Raw genomic sequence first — 11,456 nt, forward strand, 5'->3', positions numbered from 1 at the left:
AAATATTTTGTGTACATCTCACTCTATCAATAGGAAGAAAATCATATTCTAGAAAGATACTTTTCCATTTTTCTCCACACCAACAAGTAACTAGGGAGCTGAGAGTCCATTTGTAGCTGGATATACCTACCTCTAACTTTGAGGAATAAGGAAGAACAGCATTGCTTTTCTATTTTTGTGTGTTTGTTCATTTGTTTCGTTATGTTTCATTTCTTGTTTCTACTTCTCGCCTAAGTACTCATCAGATTCATGTAAGTGGAAAGAAACTGACAGCACTATTCATATATTTTTATTATGCATACTTTATTGTGAGGGACATTAGCACAAAAATCCTAAGTAACAGAAGGAAATGAAGTTATGTTAATGGTTATAAAAATGATTTTAGTGGTAATAATTAGCATATTTTGAGACCTAATCTCAAAATTGATGCTCTATTAAAAAGAATTCTTATCTAATTTTCCTAATAACTCATATGAGATTGGACTTTCTACTTAATATGTATTTCATAAACTGAGGGAAGAAGAGAAGTGGAGTGAATAAATATATGGACCAAAATTAAACTGCATAAGTTGTGAAATTGAGACAGACACAGCTCACTTGTCTCTGGGGCCCAAACTCGTGTTGTCTGCAGTAAGAGTTTGAAAACTCCTAAAATAAATTCTGATGGCTGAATACATGTGAATTAAGACTTTGGCAAGACTAAAAAAAAAATGATTTTATCAATTTAAATTGATATTTTCCTTTTGTGGAAAGAAGGGAAAATTATTATATTTCAAATTATATAGAACCCTGTGGCTTTTCCTTTATAGTCTATTAGCCTTATGAATCCTCCTGATCAGAGACCAACTTTTAACTGCATAGAATCATTAATTTAGTAAAAGTATAGTTATATTAAAGGGGCAGTAAACTCTTTCAAACTGCAATACATATTACATTTGAACTCAATCACGTTTTTTATTTTTGTGTTTGTAAAACATAAAGAAAAATATTGGAAAAAATGAGCATCTATAGAGTAAGCAATGGTTTTCACAATCATTTTGTCAACTATTTAACAATAGTGCTAAACCTTACTTCTTCATTTCAATTATAGACTGTCTAACCTCTTAATTTTTTTTATTTTATTGATACACAAGAATAAATTTTACATATTAATATTACTGTGTACTATTTTATATGTGTATCTACTGCATATTGTTTTGATCAGTTCCTGAATTACTTTTAATTATCTTTATTATGAACTTTTAAAATCTTTGACTTTTAAAGTATGCACTATTTTCTTATTCGTGTAATATCTCTACTGTGGAATAGCACACCAGAATACACCTGTCTTTTAGGATATATTCATTGGCCTTGTTTAACCTTCATCCATTCTATTTTCCAATACCTCTAAAAACCATCATGATTCCTCCAGTGTCCATGACCTCAATGTTTTGACTCAACATATGAGTTCAATCACATAGTACCTGTGTATACTTGCCTTACTTACAATATTTTCCAGTTCCATACATATTGTCTTTTATGAATGATTTCATTCTGTTTATAACTACTTATCCTTCTGTTGTGTTTATGTACCTCATTTTATCTCTGCATGCTCAATTTGATGGGCATATTACATTTCTTGATTCTTGTGAATAATACTGCCTTGAACATGAAGCACAAATATCTTTTATATGACTTTCTGCTTGTGACTGGCCACATTTGCATGCAAATTGCATTGTGTTCATATAACCAGCATTATGAAGTCTAAATGACTTTAACTTGAATCCATCATGTAAAACACTCAGCTATCAGTAGGACTGCCTAGAATACACATGGCATGCATAATGCCATTATGACAAATACAAAAATGATATTAAAGCCAAGCTAAATAGACAGGTTTTAAAATTTCATTCATCAATCAAAGCAATAAATAAAATTTATCTTTCTTCATAACAAATGTGACGCTTTTAATTTCACCATTTTTAACAAAGCAGATGTAATAAATTCACTGTTTATTGTTTGGAAGCTGGTTTGGATAGAATAAACTGATATTCTTGGAGCTAGTGTGGTGCCTTGGCACTTAGTGACAAGCGTGATGACCATAGTTCAATTACTGAGTCCCACACAGTGGAAGGAAAAACCTTCATACCACAGTTATCATCTGTCTACTACTTACCTTGTAGTATTCATGTGAATACAAATATAGACACACATGCTGCAAATAAAATAAACAAATAAAAATAATAAAGTTCTGTTTAATGTTATCAGTGATGAATATATCAAAAATGTTTTTACTATATTTTTTCTAATAAATATGTTAAATCATATCCATGTAGTCCAGTTTCCAAATGAAGATTTTAAAGTATGTTTGAAAATGTTTTCATTATAGAGATAAACAAAGTGAGTTTTAGGAGTTGGTGATATTGACCAAGTACTTAATCTATTTCCAATTGTTTCTTCATTAGAGGGAAGGAAAACTATGGTTGGAATATATTTTATGAGAGAAGAATCTATTTTCAATTTAAAAAAATTAAAAATAAAAAAGTGGTTCATAATTAAGTGACACAGCCAGGTATAGCAAGAATTTAATGGTTATATAATACAATCTCATAATTGGTTGTTAGGGACACACATATAATATGAAGTCAATTACATTGTATTGTACTTTTAAAAGGAATGTTTAAAATAATGGTACTCTTGTGCCTACTTATAACAGAATTCATGACTAGTTAACTGGGCTCTATAGTAATTTTCTTTACTGCATTTGTTCATTGTATCAGGAAAGTGGATATGGTGTTTATTTGTATGTTACATTCAATGTCCACAAGATGTTTATCTCAATTGAATTCTGCACAAACTCTGTCTCCCTAAACACTGTTTTCATTTCCTCCTTCTAGATAATCCCAAAGAGACAACTCGTGTGTCTGTTTTTGTGAGGATTTTGGATGTGAATGACAATGCTCCACAATTTGCTGTGTTTTATGACACATTTGTATGTGAAAATGCCAGACCAGGGCAGGTGAGCAGCTCTACAACTCCCATTCAGGATGATCCAGTTGTGTGTAAAATGTGTTTTGGTCAAAATCTTGGAAAAGATGAGACAAATGGAGTTAGGAACATTTATTTATATTCTCATTAAAAGTTTAGAAAGTGGTTGATGTTTATAAAGTTGAAAGTATTTTAGCAGTTAGATTTCTCAATTCCTTTTTAAAGTTATAATGCCAGAAAATAATGAGATCTTACTCTACATTATAATTACAACCATATAGTAGTAAGAAGAAGATATTGTCTCTCCCATAAAAGTTGAGATGTGGGAAATAGCTTTAAATTTTAAAAATTTCAGAATCAGAATGCCAGAATGTGTTCCATGCCATGCCATTGGCTCAACATCAGTAACCGTTTAGAGGAATAGAGGATGGTTATTAGTACAGCTTATCATTTTTATTTTTTTTACTTGTTCGCTAATTATAATTAGTCTCTTTGTTTTGTGCTTTCAAGACAGGCTTTCTCTGTGTAACAGTCCTGGCTATCCTGGGATCACTTTGTAGACCAGGCTGGCCTCAAAGTCATGGACATCCTCCTGCCTTTGCCTCCCGAGTGCTTTGATGCATGCACTCCCATGCCCAACATAGTCTAGTCTTTAATGGTCAGAGCTTGGGCCCGAACAGCTCTAGTCAGGTGGACTTCACCACCCATTCTCAATAAATCAATTAAGTACACATGCAAGAGTGAAAGGCAGAGAAACATGACCTATTCACCCTGGCAAGGTTGGAAAAATAAATAAATAAATAAATAAATAAATAAATAAATAAATAAGGCCAGTGGTGTCTGTCCAACTGATCCACCTTTCAGTCCCAGCGTAAGGATTTGGTTGAACCAGTTTCATGGAACATGCATGATAAAGAAGTACCCGTCAAGAGTGACCCTTTCTATCATCGACACTACGTTGTCTTAGTTCCAATTGCTCCTGTGAGGTGTTCTCTGTGACTGTCCCAATTATTTGAGCTCTTTTGGGGAGACAAGTTTCTCCTGTGGCAAGTGCCTAGTTTTTAGCCTTTAGTTCTCCAGCATGAGATTCCTGAGAAATTTTCAAATTTTTTGTGACTACTGCTTCAGTAGTCTAATATAACTGTTGACACAAATTTCTACTTAGAAATCTTCGTTGCTGCAGGATGTTGGCAGTGAGACTCTGGAAATGCAGAGACAGGTGCACAGGTTCCCAGAACCAGTCAGTGTTCAGTTGTATGTGAACATGTTTTGAAGTAAGGCAGCCACATTCACCGCTATGGGTTTCCTGTGTTTCTCCTACGTGTGGCAACACAGAAAACACTTAATGACTTCATTTTAGTTCTTTGAAGCATTCTTTCCACATCAGCCTTGTTTGGAATTATTTAAATAATTTCCTCAGTGGACTCATTTTCTTGTTTGAAAAGCTTCAGCATATATGGCTGAGAGAAATGCTCTTAATTGTCTTGAGTGCTGTCTTCACAGAAGGAAGCTGCATATTATAAATAATAATTGGGAATCAAAAGCATTTTATTAGAGATAGAGAAGCCATTGAGAAACTGCGTTGTGTTTTGACATCATTTAATGCTTTTATAAACATCAATGTCATTGCTATATTTTTATGCAAATTGCATTGTCGAGTAACTTTTCTTGTGAATATGCTAACGAGAATTCAATAGCTTGTCTATTGTTTGAAAGGATAGAATTACTGCAATTGGATTTTTTTTATTTCAATGTTATGGAAATGTTTATTTCTGAATATTTAAATAACTGAGGTGTTTCTAACATTCCTAATGAAGCAGTGAAGCAGCATCTACCCTAAAAATACCATTCCAGCCAGTCCTTGACCGACAGGCTCAGCATGATTTAAGCTAAAATCTTTTCTGAGAGTGATAAATTATCCACTTTGCTACTACTATATGCATTGCTTCCTCCATGATTATTGAATTTGATTTTTCAAGAGATACCTTTCAGACCAGTGGAGGCATAAATACTAAAATACTGATGTATTCAAAATGTTCAAAAAAGAATGGTATTTCCTTGTGCTTTCTCTCTTGTTCACTGTAGCTAACCCACAATGTCTCAAGACTTTTTGATTATTTAAAAAATAGTTAATGGGGGAAAAGAATATAATACTTGCATTAAAAAAGTATTTACTGAGTTCTGAGAACCTTAATATGAAAAATATGACTAATTTTTTTCTAACTAGCCACTTGTGCACACATGTCCAGATTAACTCTTTCTATTCTGACTAGTTTGTTTTAGTATGATTGCATGAGAAAGGTTTCCGTTGGAACAAAGGTTTTATATGTGAAATCATTAGTAGAATGTGTAGGTATTTGTACTCCCAGCACTTGTGAGACTGAGACAAGGGTATCAGGAGTTCAAAATTTTCCCACCTCCATGGTGTGCTCAAGGACAGCCCGAGCTACATATTATTTCTCAAAAAGCGAAACCATTTAGGAAGAGGAAGGGGAGTGAATTTGGACTTAAAAGTTAAGGCATCCGAATGAGACAAAGTGGTTATTCATTGACCTTTTCACTAAACCCTGGGTGAAATCCTCTTACCAGTTAGGTCTCCCCAACTCCTAGGAAAATTGAGTGTGAGGTCTTCTGATTATACTTGAGCTACTATTTATTGAGTGCCTTACTTCAAACAGTAGCCCTATAATTTAGGTGTTCTTTAAGTAACACTTAGATCTACAGCATGGGGTATTATCCCACTCATTTGGTGTGTGGACATGTGGGTGAGTCAGACATAAAACTGAGAACCACCACATATTCCTTTACATCCCTGCCCCTTGGTCTTGTCAGTTCCTTGATTTAAGAAAGGTGCATTTCCTTTATGAAGGATGCAACATGCCACTGAGATGAAGCTAATTGGCTTCTTTCGCGCCTAAATTTGGATACTAAACTCTCACACCCTTAAAAACAGAAAGTCGTTAGAAGTGAGAAGGAGAGCTGGCTCTTTCCCCATGCATTTCCCTCCCTCATATCCTCTCCTCCTGCTGGTGAGAATATTTTCATGTCCAAGGGAACAAATGAGCATTTACATCTCAAAGCATCCTTTTGAAGGAGTCTCCCAGGGAAAGTGGATGGTATCAAACAAGATTATCAACTGACATTACATAACAAGTGGAAGCCAAGGTTTATCAGATCCAAAATATGCAACATCTGTTCTCCAAAGAGCAGTGTTCAGGTGCCATCCCCCACAACCAGGACCCCTGGGTTTGACCAAGGCAAAGAAAAGTTTTCACCAAGAATTATTTGTCTTCTCACAGAAACAGTTCAGTATTTTCAAACACATGTACTGCATCTAAGAATCCACCCCACATTCCACCCCCGCTTCATTTTGGTTAGGATCCTTGAAACAGCCTTGAAGTTCCTGTAGGATGTGAAATACAAGTCAGCTCTGTTACTGCTAAGGACTGAACTGAATGTATTCTATCTCGTACTTGGAATAAATAATCAAAAGCACTCTTTTTTTTTTTCTGTAGTATTAAGATGCAGTAAAATAGTGAGTCCTTGGTGAGCCAGAGAAAATCTAATTTTTATTTTGGTCATGACCTTGTGTTCAGGAAAGGTAGAGACTCAGCTGTGTCATTTCATTTATTGTCCCTTTAATACCATTGCTCTTTCTATAAGACAGTGATTCAGTTAACCACTAATCGTTAATTAATTGGCACCATAATCCTTAATCAGTACACACATTTCATTTAATGTCAGGTAAATTTTGTAATATCCTGTACACACATACAAGTAAGCAGACATTGGTCCTCAAAATTATATGATTTGTTCTATAAAAATAGACTGAAACTTTAATTTGAAATCACAACTACAAATGTTGTTTTGAGATCTTGTAATTTTTCTTTAAAGGATCATTAGCTCTACATATATGTATATATATATATATTTATAGAGAGAATATATTATATATATTATATATAGAGAGAATATATATTAGCGTTGATCCTAGTGACTAATAATTTCCGTTAGTTTTTCATCTTTTTTTATTTCATTTGCAGTATTTATTTCTTCTTCAATACATCAATGAATCACTTTTTAAAAGGAAAAATAAGTAAAGTTAGGCAAGGAGAAACAGATGAATTAATAACTTTTAAGAAATACAAGCCTGTTACCATTATTTGCATTTTTGTCTTGAATATATTCAAGTATCTGTTCTATATTTTATTCTATTATGATATGTTTTTCTTTGTTCTTATAATAAATATTTAGTCATCCATATTTAATGCTGTTTTAAAATTGTTTCAACACTTAAATGATTATTCTTGTTCATTATTTATAGAAAACAGTATACTGCTTTGTGTGGTTTAATTAAAATTTTTGAATTGCATTTAAAAATAATTAGAATTACAATAAGTAGAATATTTTTACTGTTATTGCTATTACATGTTTTGAAAGGAAAGTAATTTAATATAATAATAATTTGATCATGTACCTAATCATTTTACATAATGTTTTAAGCTTGAAATTCTTTGCTAAATCAACCAAACTCAAGAAATTTTTTTTTACCAAGTATGCATACAATGTTGACCTAATGCTTTAAAAGTGTATTCTTCTAAGAATAAGTTCAAATGCTTATGCAAGTGATTGCAACCTTTTGATGTTTTTCTGAAATTAATTCTTAAAACATTATGTGTGTAAGTGGAAAATAATTAGAGAATAGTCTCCCAGATTATATAAATATCCATTCCTGATGTACTGTCCCTTGTATTAAACATATAAGGAACATGACAGACGTCTAAAACAAGATATGGTACTGCCCGTGTGTGTGTGTGTGTGTGTGTGTGTGTGTGTGTGTGTGTGTGTCTGTACAACATATGTATTTGAGTGCCCAGAGAGTCAGAAGGAGGTTGTCACATCCCTTGGAGCTGAATTGCAGGTGTTTGTGAAATGCTGAATATTTGTTCTGTGAACTTGACACAGGTTCTCCGAATAAGCAACAAGGGCTCTTGATTGCCAACCCATATCTTTCGCCCTTAGATTAGTGCTTAAAATGTTTATTCCTCTAAAATCAAAGTTGATCCTTATAATAGTCATTCCTCTAATGTATAGATATAGTCTATCTTAAACTGTACTTATAAATAAAGTAGATAATCCTTTTCTTTTTAATTAAAAGTGTTTTCTTTTGGGAAATCATGTATTACCTATAAAGTTTCTATTTATTTTCCTTTTTTCTGTAATTTTATTTTGTTTCTCGTTTTGTTTTGAGGCAGGCCCTGTTGTCCTAGAACTCTCTTTGTAGATCAGACTGACCTTGAGCTCACAGAGATCCACCTTCCTCTGAATTCTTAGTACTGAGATTAGTTTTGTAACATCACACCCAGCCCTAAAATTTCTGCTTCATTTCAATATTTTCATATTTAATATTTTGGCAAGGCAAAAAAACCTACCACACATTAAGTTTCCAAATTGGATGAATCTTCTAGATCATTGCTTTAATTCATGTCAAATAACCCAGTTACAGCAAGCATTTCCTTACATTTGTTTGAAAACCTCAAAGAATGTCACATGGCATTTTGAAAGACAAGTCAGTGTTCACAAAAGCAAAGCAATTATTAAAAGTTGTGTTTACTAAAATATTCGTGCATGAGGGTCAAAACCAATTTACTTTTACAAGTTTTGTTGTAGCTTTTACTTTTGATATTTTAATATAATAGCATCTTTCCCCATCCCTTCTTCCTTCTATGCTTTCACATTTGTTCTTTCAAAAGTTTATTACATAATCACTGCCCGTGGGGGGGGGGCTGTGTGTGCATGCATGCGAGTGCACAGAAGCATTTAAATATAACCTGTTTAGTCTGTATAATGCTATTTGTAGAATGTTTCTAAATGACATATATGATTCCTGCTTTACCCACAGGAGTGTGATGGCTCTAATTTTCTCTTTTCTACAGCTGATCCAGACCATAAGTGCGGTTGACAAAGATGACCCCTTAGGTGGTCAGAAGTTTTTCTTCAGTTTGGCTGCTGTTAATCCTAATTTCACAGTACAGGATAATGAAGGTCATTTTTGAACTCTTTTCTTATCTAATATGGCATGAATGGGAATTTTCCCCAAAATAATTATTGCAATATAACAATCCATTTATTTATGCTTCATATCAACTTAATGATGTAAGCTTAAAAATCTCTTCACTCTGTTTTTAGTAATGTTTTCCTATAGTATTTTTTGAGGTTACTTACTCTCTTAAATTTAGAATAATGCAATAAATTATCAATCTATGAGTGTTCAGAGGAAGAGTTAATGTTAAAATTATTAGAAGGGCTCCAGATAATTAGTTAATATTGTAAACATGATAACGTGTGAATGGCTGTAGGAAAGAAAGATTTTGTGCATGCATTACACAAAGTTTGATGCAACAGAATGGCAGCAGATTTGTTGGAGCCAGATAGGCATAAAGAAGATATAGCTGTCTTACTGTGGCTGCAGATGTATTTCAAATGAATCTGGTAACCACACTAGCAAATATACAATACTTCCTTCATGGTGTCTGGGAAGTGTTAGCAAGACCAATTGGCTGTATTTTCCTGCAGATGGTTTTCATGTGCCATAAAAATGCTTAAGGCATTGGATCATTTTATGTCACACTAGCTACTCACCAAGAAATTTCATCCAGTAGAATGTTCACATAAATGAGTCAAGAGAAGTTATCCATTTGAGACTTTTGCTTTCACTAAATCTTGGGATTTGCAATGTCCATGTTTTCTGTCACTCTAGACACATAGAGTAATTGGATTAGAAAAGAGTAAAGTAGAGTTGGCAGTTGACATACAGAATGTTGAAGCTGAGTCTGAATTTCGGGTAAACATCCCTCAGCATAATTTCAATTTGCTGAACCTGGCAATCTACACGTAGATTTCAGATTGCTGCCTGTCTAAATTGAATCCTCAGTACCAAACTGACAATGCCTGATTCTGGGTTTATCTAATTTTGATTATTTTTCTGTGAAACTGAGCACTAGTTGTTAAAAAGTGATGTAGATCAGGATTGCTTCTGTCATAGCCCTGCTTACAGAGGCCCCAGAGAGACCACTTAAGACTCGCCTTCATTAAATTTTGACATAGATTATGATTTTGTTATGTAGAAAGAATTGTTGAACCTATATAAATTACTCAATGTGAGAAATAAACGTATACAAATATCCACCCGAAGAGTTCACTGAGTTGCATTCTGCATAATTTGATGGAATATTTAATCTAATTTTAGATATGACATTGTTTTCCGTTATTGGGTGAAAGTTCAAAAGAATTGTAATTATATAGAAATTAAAGGATACATTTTGTGAAAGGTTCCTCTTGTTTATCCACATGTTCCTCTTAAATATTTATTTAATGATAACAATCTTTTAAAAATTAACTTATTTCTGTGGTAAGTCAAATATATATGATTTTATAATCCAGTTGTTTTATAAAATTTAAAGGAAAAGATATATTTTAAAATAAAAATTTATTTTGGATCTTAAATATGGCAAAACTACAAAATTAAGATTTAAATTTTGCAAAAAGATACCTAGACAAGAAGATTTTTTGTTATATTTTACCTATTAGAGATGTACGTATATAAGTATAGACACATATGTTTATCATTTTTTCTTGCAATCACTTTTTAATTGTTTTTATTGAGCTATATATTTTTCTTCACTCTCCTTTCTACCTCTCTTCTTTTCTTCCCTCTCTCATGGTTCCCATGCTCCCAATTTACTCAGGAGATCTTGTCTTTTTCTACTTCCCATGTAGATTAGATACATGTGTGTCTTTCTTAGGGTCTAGGTTCTCTGGGATTGTGAATTGTAGGCTGTTTTTTCTTTGCTTTATGTCTAAAAGCCACTATACTTATAAGTGGCTTTTAGACATAAAACAAAGAAGATTCTAAAAATGCCCACACATGTGAATTTTTATCATAGATATTAATGCTTGAGAGGTAGGTCTTTGAATTTCTTCATATGTTTCTATTAGCTTAAACTTCTGCTTTTATAACATAATTAACAATGGAGAAAGCACCTATTTTATATTCAGCCACTGAACCAGTAAGCAATTGTCACTTTCTTTTTCAGTCCTGTTGTTTTCACTTAACAACTGATTGATTGTTGTTTCTATATTGGCCTTGCAGACAGCTGTTTGAGAATCAAGACTACATTCGTCTGCTTCCCCCCCCCCAAAAAAAAAGAGAGGGGGGGAGAGAAAGGGGGGAAGGAGAGAGAGAGAAGATAACAATCTGTGATTTTTAAAAGTTGATTATTTGAGACTAGAAGAAATTACATGTACTTTCCCTCACAATTCCACATTGAGGAGAATTGGTTTACTTATTAGATTAGGAAAAACTTTACTAGCAGAGTAGTAGGCAATTGGATGGTAAACTTCATTAAAATTCTACATTTTTTGAAGTGTTATTTGGTAGTCCACAGCAGTGACAACAAATTTCTCATTAATCATATAATATATATATA

General features: G+C 33.1%; 1 protein-coding gene across 2 annotated transcripts in view; it reads left to right on the forward strand.

Annotated features, from left to right (window-relative positions):
- LOC101986955 (cadherin-10) overlaps window positions 1–11,456 on the forward strand; it is a 184,757-nt gene that overhangs the window by 165,346 nt on the left and 7,955 nt on the right. For both annotated transcript variants that reach the window (XM_026783755.1, XM_005356651.2), the window contains exons 9-10: window positions 2,877–2,998; window positions 8,904–9,012. In XM_026783755.1, coding sequence (XP_026639556.1) covers window positions 2,877–2,998; window positions 8,904–9,012 — 231 coding nt within the window. The remainder of the gene's footprint in view (window positions 1–2,876; window positions 2,999–8,903; window positions 9,013–11,456) is intronic.

The sequence above is a fragment of the Microtus ochrogaster genome, chromosome 19 (assembly GCF_000317375.1).
Source record: "Microtus ochrogaster isolate Prairie Vole_2 chromosome 19, MicOch1.0, whole genome shotgun sequence".
In the NCBI taxonomy this organism is placed as follows: Eukaryota; Metazoa; Chordata; class Mammalia; order Rodentia; family Cricetidae; genus Microtus; species Microtus ochrogaster.